Source organism: Enhydra lutris, unplaced genomic scaffold (genome assembly GCF_002288905.1).
Source record: "Enhydra lutris kenyoni isolate GAN:26980312 unplaced genomic scaffold, ASM228890v2 scaffoldscaffold9, whole genome shotgun sequence".
Classification (NCBI taxonomy): Eukaryota; Metazoa; Chordata; class Mammalia; order Carnivora; family Mustelidae; genus Enhydra; species Enhydra lutris.
The window spans coordinates 32816207-32834770 of NW_019154093.1; the positions used below are offsets into that span (position 1 = coordinate 32816207).

General features: G+C 45.0%; 1 protein-coding gene across 1 annotated transcript in view; it reads left to right on the top strand.

Moving 5' to 3' along the window:
* Window positions 1-775: 775 nt before the first annotated feature.
* The window catches only part of LOC111143371 (cache domain containing 1), a 201491-nt gene continuing 183702 nt past the window's right edge, over window positions 776-18564 (top strand). The window contains exon 1 of the mRNA XM_022497070.1: window positions 776-1021. Coding sequence (XP_022352778.1) covers window positions 776-1021 — 246 coding nt within the window. The remainder of the gene's footprint in view (window positions 1022-18564) is intronic.

Genomic DNA, 18564 nt, shown 5'->3' on the forward strand with positions numbered 1-18564 from the left:
AGCCGGCTCTCCGGCCCCCGGCGTCCGGGGGGCCGGTTCTAAGGCGGGAGCCAGGGCAGGAGAGGAGGGGCAACTGGGGGAATTTCCCCGCCTCTCTCGCTCCTTCCATAAATCACCGCCGCAGCGGCAGCGGCCGCGCCGGGAAGTGCACGGAGCCGGAGTGCAGCGTGGTGGCACCAGACGCCTCCCTTTCCCCCCACCGCTTGCTTGCTTTCTTTCAGTTTTTTTTTTTTTGTTGTTGTTGTTGTTGTTGTTGTTTGTTTTTTGTTTTTTTTTTTTGTGTGTGTGTGTGTGTGCGCGCGCGTATGTTTTAAGCCTCCCCTCTCCCTCCTTGCTCGGGTGCCTGCCCAGCTTCGCAGCTCGGGCGCCGCTCCTCCTCCACCGGTGCCGCCGCCCGTCCTCGCCGCCTCCGCCTCGCCGCGCCGGGACTCGGGGGAAGCGAAAGCTCGGCGGCTCGCCGCTCCCACTGTCAGCCCCGCGGCCCGCGCGCCGCCACCCTCCGAGACCCGAGCCGGCGCCGGGGTCCCTGGGAGCGCTCGGGCGGCCGCTTCCTCTCCCGCCCGCCGCCAGAGCCCGGCGATGGTGGCCGCCCGCGCTCCCGCGCTGTAGCCGGGCGCCCCCTAAGTTTGGGAGCCGCCGCGGCGCGCGGAGGCATCTGCAGCAGGGCAAGAAAGTTTTGCGGGGTGCGCCAAGCGGGCCCAGGGCGCACCTCCCGTTGCTCCCTCCCCGCTTCCCGGCGCCTTGAGCCAGTCGGCGGGGAGTGGGGGGAGGCAGCATGGCCCGCGAGCCTGAGGAGGAGGAGACGGCGCGGGCGGCTGCTCTGGCCCGAGGCTGCCGGGGCTCGTCCGGCCCGGCTGGGGCCCGGGCGCGGCGGCCGCCCCTCTGGCTGCTTTGCCTGGGCGCGTGCTGGCTGCTGGGCGCCGTGGCCGACGCCGACTTCTCCATCCTGGACGAGGCGCAAGTGCTGGCGAGCCAGATGCGGAGGCTGGCGGCCGAGGAACTGGGGGTCGTCACTATGCAGGTAAGTGGCCCCTTTTGCGCCCCCCGAACTTGCCAGGCATCTTGCCTTTCTCCTATGCGTAGAACCCGGTCCCATTCTCCAGTACAGGTCCCACTGACCACGCACAGACCTCTCTGGTCTGTACGCAGCCCCCTTTCCGCCAGACGCCTCTGCTCAGACCTCCCCTCACCCCCCGACTACACACCAACTCCTCTTTCAAGCACACAGGTACCTCTCCCTTTCTCCTCTGCAGAGGCTCCTGCCCTTTGCACGGAACCCACTCTACACTGCCCCCCACCCCAGCTCCTTTATCTCAGCGAGGGTTCAGTGGTTCCTTCGAATCCTCTTCCCTAATTTGAACGTATTCCCCCCCCCCCCCCGCACCCTCCCTCTCCCCTCCCGGCTCAGTCGTGTTTTCACCCTCCTGACCCTGCAAACTCCCCTTCGTTCTTTGTGTACCCATTCCGGGGCAGCCCCGCCTGGCTCCGACGATTTTCCTCCCTTACCCCACGCCCTTGACCACCTCCCTGTGTCCCCCAGACCAAGGCGCACGGATGGGCGCCGGAAGGAAGGAAGGCACCACAGCGTGCGCAGCTGCTCCCGGGCCACCTGGGTCCCGGCGGAGAGCGGCCTCGGTAGTGGACTCTGAGGTCCCTTTGCCGGCTAGGGTGCATTGGGGGAGGGGCTGGCCTGGTAGATTCGCGACTCCGGTTCCGTGTGAGGGACTTTTCTTACTGCTTTCCGCTGTTGCTTGCTGTTGTTTGCGCACTCTCCGCTGTATGATTTTTGTTGTGTGTGTGCTTTTGGGGAGAGGGGTGGAAAAGGGGGGAACAGTGAGTAAGGTTTCCATTTTTCTAGAATGTTTACCATGTTGGCCCTCCCCAGTGGAGGAAGGGGCTTACAGAAAGATTGTCCGTGGCTAAGAAGGAATCCTGAAGGTGATACTAGTAACAGTAGTAAAAATTGCTAAATAGCAACCACCTGGAGATTCTACCCTGCCATTATTATTATTATTATTATTAGGCCAGAAAGGCCAGTCGATTAGGAGAGGTTAAGGTGACCTTAAGAGTCTGAAACCTTTGCTATAACATTCTTCCCGTTAAATAACCTTATTCCCTTATGCATTCTAACAACAATAATGGTGATAAATGTGGTCTTCGAAAGAGCGAAGTTTCCAGGAATGTGCTCTCGGAATAGGTTTCTGATTTCGATTCTACTGTGACCACCCTTCCACCTCCGACCGGGGGAGGTGTTTTGAGTCACTTTGGGATTCAGGTTTCCGATGTCTTACCACCCCCCCCCCCCCTTAAAGCCTTTCTCCCTACGATGCCTCCCCCGGCATCCCTGAGTCGTCTCTCAGAATGACACAATTTTCCTAAAGCCACTCCTTTAGACCTTTTCCACCGTAGTGAAAGAGGTTGGGCTTTTTGTTTTGTTATTAGGTGAGATTGAGGAGTGGATGGTTTGCTTGAAAGGTAATTCTGTATTTGCAGACACCAGGCCACAAAGTGCAATAGAGTCGGATATTTTTGTCATTTGCATAACAATAGACGAGCCTTTAGGATACATCATTTAGTTGCCCATTTCTGTGGAGGTTTTTCAGGTTCAGGTTCTGTTAGCCTTTTTCCACATGCGTTTTGTGATGGTTGTTGAGAGTTCTTAGGAGCAAAGTGACTTTTAGAGGAAATGGAACTAAAATGTTAGGAAGGAACTAAGATACCCCCTCCTCCCAGTGGTGAATGTTTCAATTCAGAGCCCAAACAATTATGTTTTTGCATAGTGACACCTTTTTAAATAAAGGACGTCTAATATGTTTGAGTTTCAGACTGTTTGTAAGATTAGGAGGCATTTGTCACCTTCACCCCATCGCTAGGGCTGGACCAGGGGTTGTAAGCGCCCCCCAGCCCCTTCCCTATATAAACTAAGGACTTGGCTTTTTCTAAGATGGTGACAGCAGTTTTACTGTTTCTCACCCGATCCTTGACAAAAGGTGAAATTGGATCCCAACACATTGTCATTCAGGTAGGGATCCAAAGCAAATGTACTTTTAAAAGGCTTCCCTGTTGAAAAGGAGACACTTTGGAAGAAAAGCTCTGATCTGTGGGGGGTTGGTACCCAAATGGCCCTGTATCTCCTCCCTACTGGCCTCTTTCTAGCACCTTTGCAACCTCATTGTGGAAACTGGCCTCCTGGGGACAGGGTTTTGTCTGGCAAAATGTGAAGTGGCTTCTCTCCTTTTTTGAAAGGAGAAGCACATACTGTATTTAAATTCCTCTCCTTGAGCTGTACATTGATCTGCCACTTGCCTCCATCTGGGAAAATTGGGGAAAGAGTCTCTTTTTAATTTTGTTAGACTGCCAGCTTTTGCGGGGAGGAATACTTGTAAAATGAAATCTAAGGCGGGTTAGATTTTTTTGGCCCTTAGAACAAAGATTTGGAGCCTCACATTTTCCTCTGTAAACCTCTGGGATTTGTTCAATGGGTCTGAAATTACGTGGGTTTAGGTATTTAAAGTGCAGATTATAGAGTCCTCCCTTGTGGAATGTTGGATTTTATAGCCGTAAAGCTGTTCTGTCATTCAGAGGTAGGGTAGCCTCTTGTGGGTGTTAAGGGCGGGCAGGGTCAGACTTCCATATGTAGATGGAGGGGGTGGGGAGAAGATGGGCAGATACAAGGGGTTTTGGGGAGAGGTTAGGTCTCTTTGCAAGGAAGAAAAATATTCCCGCTCAGTTAAGGATCCTTTGACCTTGGCATTTGGAGCACAGTGCAGACCTTTCAGGAGAGCGCCTCATTGATGAAAAACTTTCTGCGGGTCAGTTTACACGTAAAAAGCCCATTTTCAGACTTCTCAATCCCTTCTGCTGCAGAAATTCTGCAAAGACCATTTTTAATTTTGAGAAATTGCGAAGCAGCCCTCAAAGGGGCCCTGTTGTAGCATTTCCAGTGGCAGCGCATACCACTCACGGGAAGGTCAAGGGGTAATTTCTCAAAAACAAAAATCAGGCCGCCTTTCAGTGCCGTAGTTTCCCGTGGCCTAGCTGATAGACAGCCCTTCAAACCGTCCCCTCTATCTTAAAGATTTTCTTGGAAAGGTTTTCTCGTGAAGTCTGCTGACTCTTGGGTTGGGTGTTTTTTGTTTGTTTTTTGCCATTCATTTTTGGTAATGGACAAAATAAAGATCTTTTTTATTAACATATAATGTATTGTTTGCTTTGGGGGTACAGGTCTGTGAATCATCCGTCTTACACAATTCACAGCACTCACCATAGCACATACCCTCCCCAGTGTCCATTACGCAGCCATCCTATCCCTCCCCCGCCAACTCCCCAGCAAGCCTCAGTTTGTTTCCTGAGGTTGAGAGTCTCTCATGGTTTGTCCCTCCCTGGTCCCATCTTGTTTCATTTTTCCCTCCCTTCCCCCCATGACCCTCTGCCCTGCCTCTCAAATTCCTCATATCAGTGAGATCATGTAATAATTGTCTTTCTCTGATTGACTAAAATACAAACTATTTTAAAGGATTTGCACACCAACTAATTTTGCCAGTGCTCTGGGAAAGCTGCCACTGAATAATACCCCCCCCCCCCCCCCCCCCCCCCACCGCGGCAGACATCCTACATCATCGGCAAAAGTCAAAAACCTAATCATCATCTCCTCAGGTGTCTGGTGGAGTGAAGCCATCAACATTGAGATGTGGGGAGCAGAGTGGCTATAGCAAGGCAGATGGGTTTCTGCCTATTTGCTCCTGCAACAAGTTTTTATGAAGCAGCAGCTTGGAGTGGAAAGGGCTTGACATTGACCATTTGGAGACCTGGGTTCAGCTCTGCTACTTAGAAGTTGGGCGATCTTTATCTGCAAGACTGGGGATGATGGTTCCTCCTAGAGATTGGCTCTGTGAACTTAATGGAAATAGTACACGTGAAGGCATTTGCTCACGTGAAGCTGGGGCTGGGAAGTGTTGGCGAATGCGGTGGTTCTTAAATGGAGAACTATTAATTGAAAGCTTACTGTGCACAGAACCCTATGCTAGGTGTTGAAGGGATTTACAGGGAGGTATTTGGCATAGCCCCTGGAGGAGTTTGTAATCTAGAGGAGGAGGGAAGATTGCTCAGGGAAAATGGTTAAATAACAATGTCTGCTTGTGAGAAAGCCTATCTGGCTCTGGCAGCCATTTCACCAGGCACTTATAAGGCCCATTTAACATTATATGACAATACAGGCTTCTTAACAGCAAGGGCCTGGCACCTGGCCAGTGTGCCTGCCTTGATTGTAGCTCTAACACAGCTCTGCTGGGCTGGGCATAGTCACTGTGAACTTGACCGACACACCAGCAGGTTGGTCAGACAGCTGCTGTTTGGGGCCTGGAAGGTGGGGGTGGGGGGTGGGGTGGGATGGGGCAGAAGTACCAGAAGCCCAAACTAGAGCTTAACTCCAGTTGGAGCAATAGCAGCATCCAGGACAGATGTGACTTTAGGAACTGAAGGGTTCAGCGGGGCTGAGGTGCTATTTGAAAATCTAAAGCGAAGTTGGAAATGGGTGGCTGCTGCTGAAAGCGAAGCTGGAAATGGGTGGCTGCTGCTGAAAGTGAAAGGGGAGGCCTTTGTATGTACCAGAACAGACAGCATTGCCTAAAGGCATTGTTCATTTTGCATATGTTCAGCAAGCTTTGGGCAGGGGGCTTCTCTGCAGTGAAGGGTGGTGGGTTAGACTTCCCTGGGAATATAAGGAGGATGCAGCTCAGAACTGATGATGGAGACCAGTAGGAAAAGAGACGTTCTGATCTGGGGGCTGGCAAGAGATAGAGGCGGTGGGATGCACAAAGAGGTCAGTCCTGAAAGTCAGTCTCAGACACGAAGGCTGACCAAATCAGGAGTTCGCCGAACAGTTCTCACACTCTTTGGTGGCACTGAACAGAGTAGTGGGTATCCTGAAGCCCTGGTAGGAATGGGCGAGGACTCTTGGACCTCTTCCTATGGCGTCTTAGCTCACTGGCCGCTCTCACAGGAGCTTCTGTGGTTATTGGACTCAAGCATCTTGGTTTGCAGTTATGTTTAGGTTAGATGTGTATTTTTTCCTAAATCCTGTCTATTGTACCAGGAATGGCATACTTCAGGATAAGGGGAATGTGTGCTTAAGCAATATTGAATGTCTTATGGGGGGAGAAAGCACCTCTAGTTGCAAATAATGTGGTTTTAGTCTATGCCCTATGTACAGTATAAGCCCTAGCAGGGAAAACTGCTGCCTTACTCTCTTCTGAAATTGAGTATGTGGAGTAGAGGAAAACTGACCATTTATAGATGACTCTGAGTTGAACTTGGTAAGAGTGAGCCAAGGAAAAGCATGTTGAATGACTTCTGGTGGACTATCCTTGTTGTGCTTAATACTCTGTCCACTTCCTTCCACTAATACCTGTCTTAGTTGGCATCGAGCCTGTGCTTCTATTTTTCCTGCCAGTCGTGCTTGAGTCTGGAGGTGTGTGGGGGAGGGGGAGGGGATGGTTTCACACTTTATTACTTGGTGCTATTTCTGGTTGCTGCTTGAGGAGTTCCTTCCTTGAGCTTAAGTGGATGAGCAGACAGGAACCTTGCAGAACTCTGGAATTCTGTTATTATGTGCGGTGGGATTTATTTTGGATCTGCTTTCACCTGGTGTAAAAAAACACTGAAATTCAAAGTAGGAAGGGACAACAGAAGCAACAGTTTTGACTCAGCCAAGTATATTCATGTTGACTTTCAGCATGTTGTTAAATGGCTCTGAACATTAGTGTCTTCATGCTTCATGCATTATAGTGTTAACGACTGGAAATAGGTATTAAAAGTAAGTGTCTAGCACAAGGTCTAACATAGGAACAGTTGGTAAATGGAAGTACAGGACTGTCTTTTTAGTGTCTGGGCACACAACCTGGAAGGCAACAAACATGTAGCTCCTGAGCCTGAATGACACCAAAATCAAGTCTTCAGAACCTGCAGATTTCAATGTGGTCAGTCCTTTGTCCCAGGAGTTGCCGAAGTGAGGTGTACAGACCTAGGGATGTGGTGCAAAACCATCCTTTGGGGTTCTTAATAGTATGGACTTTTAAACTTTCCATTACAAAGATTTGGAGGAAAAAAACAGAAGAATAGCATAACAGTGCCCACGTACCTCTTACACAGCTGAAACTGTTAAGCAACTCCTGGTCAGGCTACTTTTCTCTCTGCCTGTGCCTGCACACCCCCTCCCCAATTATTTTTGAAGCAAATTCCAGATCTCCCCTCATTTCATCCATAATACTTTATTTTTTTAAATCCAGAACATTTTAAATTGCATCCTTAATACTGCATTTTAAAATATTTATAAGATCCATAATGGTATACTATATATGGAATTTACAATCCACAGATCAAGACAGATATTTGAAGGGCATATACTTTAAGTGTTTTATGGTGACATGCCTGAGATTTTGAGCAATACTATCCTCCTATCCCCCACCCCCAGCTCTTTATAAATAGTATCTTTGCTCAGCAACCTCCTCACCCTTCCAGAAGTAATGCCCAAGTTTCTTTTGTGGGGGGCCTCCTCTGGGACCCTTTCTCCCCCCCTCCCTCACACAAGCGGTCTGGTCCTCATTTTCACATCTGGCTTTCTGCCTGAGGCCATGAGGATCCTTGTTTTCGTAGTGAGCAGTTTCTAGTTTCTACACACATATGTGACTGCTGCCTCATGGACCGCATCTTCTCCTTGTCTCTGTTCTCTGCCCCTTCCAGAGGAGGCAGGAGTGAGGAAGGGACAGGTAAGGAGAAGCTGTAAGTGGGGAAGAGGAAGGTTGAAAAGGAAAAGGTGGGCTGTATATGTATTTGTCTTCTGAAGAGCCTGTCAGCAAATGTTCACTGGGTGCTTCTGTGCAGAATTGGAGGCTGGGAGAGTGTAAGAGAGGCCTAGAACACCCACTGCTTTCCCTCTGAGAGCTCATGTCTCTTTGGGGAGGCTAAAGCAGTTTCTGTGGGCCAAGACAGAATAGAAAGAAATGCTGAACTATGGGATCTAGATGACAGATAGAAAGAAGTGTGGAACTATGGGGCAAACAGGGGTGAGTTAGACCAAATGAGTGAGGTAGGCCAGGTGTGGGTCAGTGGGGAATGGTAATGGCATTGGCTGTTGTAAACTGGCAGGTACTACTGTCCTCCTCAGTTGTCCCCTGGCCAGTGTGGGTCCAGTGATGCCATGTGACTGTTCTTCAGGAGAAGGTGGATATCAGGTTTTTAGACGAAACTCTAGATTCTTTTTTTAAATATATATTTTTATTTATTTATTTATTTGACAGACAGATCACAAGTAAGCAGAGAGGCAGGCAGAGACAGAGGGGGAAGCAGACAGCCCGATGCGGGGCTCGATCCCAGGACCCTGAGATCATGACCTGAGCCGAAGGCAGAGGCTCTAACCCACTGAGCCACCCAGGCACCCCGAAACTCTAGATTCTTAAAAGTGTTGGCAACTACTTCAAATTTAAGGAAAAAACCAAAAAAACAAAAACACACAAACTGTGGGCCAAACCAGATGTGTCTGTGGGCTGGATCAGGCCAAAGGCCACCAGTTTGCAGTACCTGGATTGAAATTACTCAGTGGGTTCCAGGAGGTAAAAATCAGTGCTTGGGTGTCAAGGTTATGGGGAAACAAATTTCTGTATAAAAGAAAGGAAAACTTTCTGATAGAAGAGTTCTAAATTGGATTGATTTGGGAGATGAACTCTCTGTTACCATAAGCAAATAGTTGTTGAATATTTGGTGCCAGGCACTGGGTTATGTCTGAGATCTCCATCAGTTAATTTCCAATGCAGTCAATGAGAGAGGGGTTACCAGATGCTGGGGAAAGTGTGTCAGGGATGTTGATGTTTTAGAGGGTGGAGAGGGATTTTTCTGGAAGGCTTTCCAGAAAAGGTGGAAGGAATGAGTTTGTTAGTTGAAGACTAGAGTTCCCAGAGGGCCCCTTTGTGATGGTATCTTTGAGGAATAGAAAGCTGGCTTTAAGGTTTGGAGTTTGGAGAGCCAGAGGGAAGGAAGAGTGCAGGAAGAGGTTGGAGAAGTAGACAGAGGTCAGGTTGTGGGATCTTTGGATCCTTCATGTCAGTTAAGACTTTTTATATGGTGGGTAAAAAACACCCAGTTACATTAGCTGAGCAAGAAAGGAACTGTTGCCTCAAGTGGTTGAACAGTCTGGGTAATCTTTGGGTAGTCACTGGATTAGGGATTAGGGTCTAAACAATGTGGCCAGTACACAGTTTCTCTCTACATGCCTACTTTCTTAAATAGGTCTTCCCCTTTGTTTCAGCATGGCGGGTGGTAGCTTAGCTAGCAGTGCTTGAGTTGGAAACTTGCTCCTTCTCGTGCCTGAGTATCCTTTATTTGGAGATGTACTCTGGGGGAAAAGAACCAGGAATCTAGAGAAAGCTTGGTACCTAGAAAACTCAGCTGAAGTGATGTAGGATTCAGACACCAGCTGCCACCAGCTGCTAGGGCCTGTCCCATAGCTTTGCTCTGCCTCCCCAAGTCCAGTTCAGAAAGGGCCTGCTTTGTGGCCTCTCTGCTTTTGGCTGCAAGGCAGGCTGCCTGGCTTTCCACTGTGTTCTTGAGGTCTGCCCTCAGGTGTATGAATCCAGGCTCAGCAGGTCTGCCCTTGGCACACCTTTTCTCCTTGACCTTTCAGCGCCTCAGATCACTGGGTGACATGAGGACTGGGAAGGAAAGGAGAGCATCACTGTTACTCCCTTCTTTTATAGACCAGAAACTGAGGCCTAGTGAGGGAAGTGGCTCTCTGCGGCTCACACCAGTAGTAAGTGGTAGACTTAGAACTCAAATGTTGGTCTTAAGACTCTTGCTTTTTGACTCTTTACACCATTTTATCCTGTGGGAGCTCCATTTTTACAAGAGAATTTTGCCTTAAAATGGAAAAGAAACTTAATTAAGGACATTTACATTTCTTTGAGGTGGTCTGAGGTTTTTTATGGGTGAGCGTGTAAAGCTCATAGTGGACTTCAACAACTGACTGGGTTTTTGTTTTTGTTTTGATGAGTTGTTACTTAAATATCTAAAAAGTCGGTGAGCCACAGATGAAACAAAAATTTTGAGACTTTGGCAGTCTTTAGTTTTTTTTTTTTTTTAAAGAGCAATTGTAAATGGTCTTTTTGTTTATAATTATGAACTGTGCCACCATCAGTAATTTTTTATTAAAAAGGTAAAGCATAAAAAGAAACCAAAACTTCAAGGGAGGAACTTTGGTTTTTTGGTTTTTGTTTATGTAAAGTCTACAGAAGGAAATTTTACCTGTAATTTTCAGGCAAAGTTATATTTTGGACTTCAGGATTTGTATCTCCCTAGTCATTAGAAGTATGAAGTTTGGTGTTTTTTTGTTTTTTGTTTTTTAATTTTCACCAAGGGAAAAGAAATAGAATTATTATTTTGGAGAAGTTATTTATTTGATTTGATAATGAAACAAAATAAAATGTCATTTGAATGCCTCTTTACCCTGCCCACTTTGTTCTGAGTTCAAAAGGAGTTTTTCCCTCCTTCAGATTACATAGTCAAATGATTTCTGAGTTCAGTTCAAAAAATTCCGACACCTAAATACTGGGGTGGATCGTTGAAAAGTAACTTACGGTCCATATTTGCCTGGAAATCGTGTGTTTTATTGTAATTGTAGAGAAGAAGCCAGTGGCTAAGTTATTATCTGTTGTGTGTGATAACGTCTTGATTCTGTTCCAACCATAACAATTATTTTAAAGACTCTGTCAAGGCCCAACGCTGTAGCACTTTTTTTTTTTTTTAATTCCCCTTGGATATTTTTTTAAGTTTTATTTTTGCATGGAGTATTAAAAAAAAAAATACTTTCAAGGCCCTGGTGGAAGGGCAGTGAAAATCGGCAAGCCAGTGAGAATGAATCTGAATTTTTAATTAGGCTTTGAGTTGTTTCTTCAAAGTGTAGAGACATCATTAGTGATGTAAGTCTTGTTGCGTTAGCAGAGACTGACATTTTACTTCAAACGTGGAGAGTGCAGCTGTCCTGTGCAGATAAAAGTTGCCAAGTGCGGAATAGCAAGGTGGATTGGTAGATAATTAGCTGTCCCACATTACTGCAGTGTGGAAGAAGCCTGCCAGTCATGGGCAGGAAGGAGGAATTATTAGTGGGAGAAAATCCAAGTGTGTCATAAAGCAATTTGGAATCACTTCAGCTGTGGCAGAGCTGATAAGGCGTATGTTCAGGAAACAAGACAAACTGAATCTGGTGTATGATAGCCAACTTTCTTTCTTAAGAAATCTTCATTTAAAAGAGGGATGGCTAGAAATTAGTGATCCGTAAATTCAGTGAGGTACAGATTCATCATCAGTCTGCCCTGACTCCATATATAAAATAATTAACCAGCTTAAATAGTCTTTGTATTTGCATATATCTTGAAAATAAAGTGAGGATTCTATATGGGTTTGGGGGGTGGGGGCAAGAATCCCAGGGATGTCATAAAGCCTTGACAATAACTGCTGTGTCTGAAAAGACACATGAAAAGACAGTTGAAGAAGAAATGTTGAAGTGTATCACCTCTCTAATATAAATGTTACAATATTTACAAGTGGAATATATATTGCCTTATTGGTAGAATATGTACGTATATTTAAATATTCTTAAAAGTGTTTCTGTGATCCTTACATTCATCTCTAGGAGATGAGAGGTCTAGAAGGACCTATTGACTTTCTTGTCCATCCTCAATTACTTGGCAACTCAGATGAAACTTTATGGGATGTTTTTGCCCATTTGGATTGCTCCCTGTACCCCTGCCAAGATACTGGACTCCTTTGTCCTCATTTCATCCACTTTTATTGGGTTGGCTTTTTCCAAAGGCGGGGCCTCTTCTGGCAGCCCAGAAGTAGGTGGTGCTGAAGTGGGGTGTGTGCCGTGTTCTGCTTGGATAATGTCACCTCTGAATGAGACCTGCCCTTGGCCGCTAAGGGAGAGAGCCTGTTTTTTCACTCTTTGCTTTTTTTCCCTTCTTGCTAAGGGAAGGTCACTGGGTTGTTGCTGCCCTGGGTGGTTTTGGAGAAAGCCTGGAGAATTGAGGTTTTTGGCAGTCTTGGCTCGTGGATCCAGAATTGACTTCATTGACCTTCCTGTAAAATGGGGATATTTACCCTTCTGTATCCTTGGGCAGGGGTTAGGAGATGCGTGACAGGGAACCAGACTTTGTACTGATGGTGAACCAGTCATATTTGTTATGGGTTGAGATCCCTGGCGTTAGTGTAAATTAATATGACCATCAAGGAAGCTTAGACTTTTTTTTTTTTTTTTTTTTTTTTGCTAAAATGTATATTGAGATAATGTGGGCAAGAATTGCAAACAGTAAAGCTTTGTACAGGTGTGAGTTATTAGAGCATGAACTCCCATAATGAAATGCCCAGATTTATTCATCTTGTAGTCCTGGTGTGGGTTATATAGTCCTGTTTGTCTGGCACATGGTGAGGACTCGAAAAATGTCTGGACTGCAGAAACGGAGTGGCCTGCTTTCAATAGCAACTTTGTAACATTCTCATGTTTACTGCAAATTTAGCTTTTGCCACTGTTTCATGTGTCCATTTCATTACTCACTCTAGGCTTACAGTGAAAGGTCTTGAGCCTTTACTTGGTACCAAAGATTTAAAATGTTTCAGATTGGTGAAAATGTCTAACAGAGTATTAAGCACATTAGGACTTGTAAATATTGGTTCTGATGTCTAATTTCTTTGTGTGAGAGAAAGCTGAGGTATGTATATTGGAATATAACAAAGACGAAGATGTGTGTGTTTGCAGATTACGTACTTAGAGCTACTTTATCCTAGAGGCTAGAATTGATTAATTAGCTTAACTGTTTATTGAGCATGGACTATATGCCAGGTTTTGTGCTTGGATTTCAGTTTGTGACTGAAAAAATGGACACGAGCCCTATTCTCATAGAGTATACCATCTATTAGGGAAAATAGACATTAAAGAGATAATCATGAAAGTAAATTACTAATTTTTGAATAGTATTAGAAGGAAACCAGGGCTATTAGAAAGATTACCGGGGAGATGTTTTAAAATCTTTTGGTGTGTGTGTGGGGGTGGGGGGGTCAGAATGTCACTTCTTTCCTTAAAATTCTCCAAAGGTTCCTGTCTGACTCAGTGCGAAATCCCAAATTACAGTGGTCTTTACAGCCACATGGGACCTAGTCCTTGGTATCTTTGTGGCCTTACCTCCCCTCACCCCACCCTGCCACCCTTCCCACTCCCACATGCACTATTCCTCTAATATTCCAAGCACACACCTGCCCTAGAGCCTTTGAACTTGTTGTTCCCTCTGCCTGGGAATAGCAAGAAGCTCTCTTGGGTCACCTTTAACAGTACCCTGCTTTGCCTCTCTTCACTCTCTCCTTACCTTGTTTGTCACACCCCCCTAACCTCCCACAGGGAGCTTGTATCAGTCACTCCTGTTTTCATGTGGAATGGTGCCTGGTACTTAAAATGAATAAATACTTACTGGACAAGGGTGAGTGGGAGTGACAGTTCTGGACTGGGTAGTATGGGAAAGAATCTGGCTCCTTTTGGGCACCACCTCAATCAGAGGAGGGGTTGATGGGTTTTGCAGAAAGAGGAGGAGCCAGTGGTGGGCGCGGTTTGGGGAGCCTCACAAAAGAAGGAGCCAGTCAGGGGAGGAGTCAGGAGCAGCCCAAGGAAGAATGAGAATCGAGGGAGGGATTGGGGGTGTGTGTGGGGGGGGTGACTAGCATCCCAGTGAGCCATCCAAGTCTTGAGGGGCAGGACTGTGGCCTACTTGAACTGAAGTCAAGCCAGGGGCTGACTTAGCACGCATGCCGAAGGGTGCCTCAAGTGAAGAATTTGGATTCTTAGTCCAATTTAACGCAAGTATAGTTGTTTGCCATTAACTCTGGTCGTGACTTTATTGATAGGTCCCATTAAAAGGGTGAGGATTCAGGGTGAAAGACCCTGGATTTGTCTGGAAACTGGAAAATCTCCAGTAGGCCATCTGTTTCTTCCAGGTGGGGGAGAGGAGAGCAAAGAGACTGCAGCTTCATTCAGATAGATCATGGAGAAAAATTTAAATGTAGCTTCATAGTTCGTTATAACTTAAAAAATACTCGTGCTTCCCATGTTATTTTTTGGCCAAAAAACCCCCAACGTAACACCCCCCCCCCAAACTTTGTAGAGTCAACTGAGTACAATAATGAGGTCCTACAGTAATGATTCAAATGTACTTTGCTTATACCGCATTACATTCATTTAAGTTACATACAGTAAAATGTAGTATTTTTTTCTCCCTGTAGATAGTAATAATTACTTTTTAATGTGGCTTTGACATTTTATAACCAAATCTTTGAAGTCCTCAAATATTTTTTCATGTTATTTAAAAAAATTGTGGTAAAATATAAATAAATTAAGTTTACTATTTGAACCATTTTTAATGGTTCAGTTCTGGGCATTAACTACTTTCACATTGTGTGGCTATTACCACCAGTGTCTCCAGAACTTTCCCATCTTCCTAACTGAAACTAAGTACCCATTAAAAATCTCTCTTCCTCTCCCTGCAGCCCCTGGTAACTGTTAATTTTTTTTTTCTAAAAAAATTAGAAATTAATTAGACTAAGTGGTGAAATCCTGCAATATTTGTCCTTTTGTGACGGACTTATTTACCATAATGTCTTAAGGTTCATTCATGTTATAATGTGAATTAGAATTTCCTTCCTTTTTAAGGTTGAATAATTACCATTGTATGTATATGCTACATTTTGTTTGTCCATTCATCTATCAGTGGACACTTGGCTTGCTTCCGCCTTTTGACTGCTGTAAATAACGCTTCTATGAACATGAGTGTACAAATGTTTGAGCCCCTGCTTTCAGTTCTTTGGGGTATATATGCAGAGTGGAATGGCTAGATCACATAATTCTGTTTAATTTTTTGAGGAATAGTCCCATTGTTTTTCCATAGTAACTGACATTTTATATATATATTAAAATATTTTTACTTATTTGAGAGAGCGAGTGAGAGAGATCATGGAGGGAGAGGGAGATGCAGACTCCCTGCTGAGCAGGGAGCCTGATGTGGGGCTCTATCCCAGGACCTTGAGATTATGACTTGAGCTGAAAGCAGACACTTAACCAACTGAGCTACCCAGGCACCCCACTGACATCTTACATTCTTACAGCAATGCACAAGAATTTTCATTTCTCCACATCCTTGCCAAAACTTATTTTTGTAAAACAGCCATCCTGATGGGTGTGAAAATGTATTCTGTGGTGTAGAGTTCCATGAAGTTGGATAAATGAGCAGTCATGCAGCTGTCATCCTAGTCAATGCAGAATACTTTTCATCACCCCCGAAATTCTGATCCTGCTCCTTTGTGATCAGTCCTCCCTTCACCCTACTTAGAACCCCTGAACACTACTGGTATGGTCCCTGTCTCTGTAGTTTTGTCTTTTCTAGAATATGCTATAATTGCATTGTGATTTGCATTTTGAGTCTTGGTTTTTAAATTTAGCGTAATTTGAAATTCATCCATGCTGTGTATATGAACAGTTCATTCCTTTTTATTGTTCAATAAAATTTCATTGTGTGTACCAACACACTGGTTTGTTTCTAATTGAAAAGATTTGGATTTCTTAAAGTCCTAAATGTATAAACATTCCTACTATAGACCTTTATGTAGAGGTTCTTGTTTGAACATAAGTTTTCACATTTTTAGGGGTGGGATTACTATGTCATATGTTAAACTTTGTAAGAAACTGCCAGTCTGCTTTCCAGAGGGTCTATATCATTAGCATTTTTTAAAAGATTTTTATTTGAGAGAGTGAGAGAGCGTAAGCAGGGTGAGGGGCAGAGGTAGAAGCCAGGAGCCTGATTTGTGTGTGGGGGAGGGCACTAGTTGGGGAGACAGATTCCAGGATTATGACCCTAGCCAAAGGCAGACGCTTAATAGATTGAGTCACCCAGACACCCCTGGGTCTCTGTCCTTTTGTTATTCCACCAGCAATGTAGGAACATCATGGTTGCTCCCTGTCTTCACCAGAACTTGATCGGGTCAGTCATTGTAACGTTAGCTGTTACAAAATGTGAAGTAATAAATCATTGTGGTTTTAATCAATATTTCCCCAGTGAATAATGGTGCCGAGCATTTTTCAGTGTGCCTGTTTGCCGTGTGTGTGTGTGTGTGTGTGTGTGTGTGTGTAGTTTTCTGGTGAAATGCCAAAACTTTGGACCATTTTTTATTTTTAAGATTTTATTTACTTGACAGGTTTAACAGCACAAGCAGGGGGAGCAGGCAGAGGGAGAGGGAGAAACAGGCTCCCTGCTGAGCAGGGACATGGGGCTTGATCCAGAACCCTGGGATCATGACCCAAGCTGAAGATAGCTACTTAATGGACTGAGCCACCTCGGCACCCCAACTTTTGACCATTTTTAAATTGGGTTCTTTATTGTTGACTTTTAAAAAATTAATTTATTGGTTTTATTAATTTTGTAGATTTGTATAATGGTTACCATCTAGTTTTAGAAAATTTCCATTTTAAAAGTTCCAGTGTGCCTGTTTGTTGAGTTTTGAGGGTTGTTTTTTGGTTTTTGGGTTTTTTGTTTTTGTTTTTGTTTTTTTTTAATTTAGATGGACTTTTTATTTTCCTTAGGGAGGGGCCAAAATCTGTTGTGAGAACAAGATCACTTAAAAAAAAAAATCGCTCTTATCAAAGAATAATGACCAGGATTAGAAAGAATAAACCATAATCCAGATAAAGATAAAAATCTTTAAAAGATAGCTGTGGATTTTGCAGTTCTTATTTTCAGCTAGAAACAAAGCCCTATTGAGGAGTTTTGGTTAATGTGGCCCATGTAGGTGCTTAGATTAAGTCAATCAGTTGATTAGTGACTGTGGATTACCTGTAATGTTCCTGCTCTGCTCGAGTTGTGGGACATAGGGATGAAGAGAACAGAGTTCCTGCCTTTGAGGGTCTTACTTTGTATAAGAGGAAGATATTTAAATATGCAGAAATCAAAGAAAGGGGACATTGGACCCTGATGAGTTCTGTGAAGATGAAGTAGCTTACTGTGGGGTTCAAAGGCAGCCTCTTGGAAGAGCTGGTGTTTGATGTGGGGATGTATTGGGGGCTGCCTGGGAGAAGCTGGGGGAAGGAGTAGAAAACACAGGGTCTGAGGGGGGAAAACAAACTTGGTGTGTTTGAGAGGCCAAAAGAAGGCACAGAAATAAGGTAAGAGGGGAGGAAGAGGAGAAAGGCTAGATCACTGTGGAGAAAAGCAACAAAATGAAAACTGTTTTCATCCTGTGGAGGATTTTAGGCATGTGAGTGACGTGGTTGACTTGTGCTTTAGAAATATCCCTGTGGGGCCACCTGGGTGGCTCAGTGGGTTGGGCCTCTGCCTTTGGCTTGGGTCATGATTTCGGGGTCCTGGGATCGAGCCCCATATCGGGCTCTCTGCTCAGCGGAGAGCCTGCTTCCTGCTCTCTGCCTATCTGCCTACTTGTGATCTGTCAAATAAATAAATAAATAAATCTATCTTTTAAAAAGAAAAAAGAAAGAAATATCCCTGTGGCTGTTGGTACCCTGGCGTATGTATGTGCTGGGGGTGGGGGAGAGCAGACATGGAGATAGGGAGACCAGTTAGAGAAATGAAGGTATTTATTCTTCATGGAAAGATAGCGTCCCATACGCCTTTGTGTTTGCATTTGAATATGATGAAATTGTAGTCATTAGTGGTGTATATCAACAAAGGCCCATTGGGCTAAGGCTATTAAAAGAAAGTAGGACAGCTGCAACAGGAATAAAGAATCAAGGAAAGAAGACTTTTCTTATAAAAAATAGGAGAGAACAGTGGTAATCTTGTTCATATTTACAGATGTTCTCTGCCAAGTGATCATTAAAGGCAGTTGAGACCTTCGCTTACCAACTGTGTAACTATAAAGATTTTTTTTTTTTAAGAAAAGATTTTAAGTAATCTCTAGACCCAACATGGGGCTCAAACTCACAACCCCAAGATCAAGAGTCGCATGTTCTACCCATGGAACCAGCTGGGTGCCCCCAACTATGTAACTTTCGGCAAGTCTTATTTTTTTTTTTCCTCTCTTTTTCTCTATAGCCTTATTTTCTCACTTTATTAGCTGCAAAATAATGCCTGTCTCAACTCTGGATTGTTGTAAGGGTAGCAGTGTACATACATCATAGATTCCTCCTCCTCCTCTCGGATTCTATTAGGGTGTTTTGAGTTGCGAGCAGCAACCCATCCCAACTGAAGCTGCCTTAAACCTTAAAGAGAGCGAGCTTGTTGGCTAAACTAGCTGAAAAAAAGGTTTACAGATAGTGTGAGCTTTTTCGGTGTTAGCTTATCCTCAGGCTGGTTTTAACTGTGTCAGAAAATGAGTGCTGGGATTCCAGGCCTCTCAGCAGGACATGCGACTGTTCAGAAGACCCTTCCCTCCTCCACTCACTTGGAGGATGCCTTGGGCTTACCCTAATGGGACTTGACTGTGGTTAGCGAATGCAAGAGGACAGGATTCCACTATTTTGTGCTAATC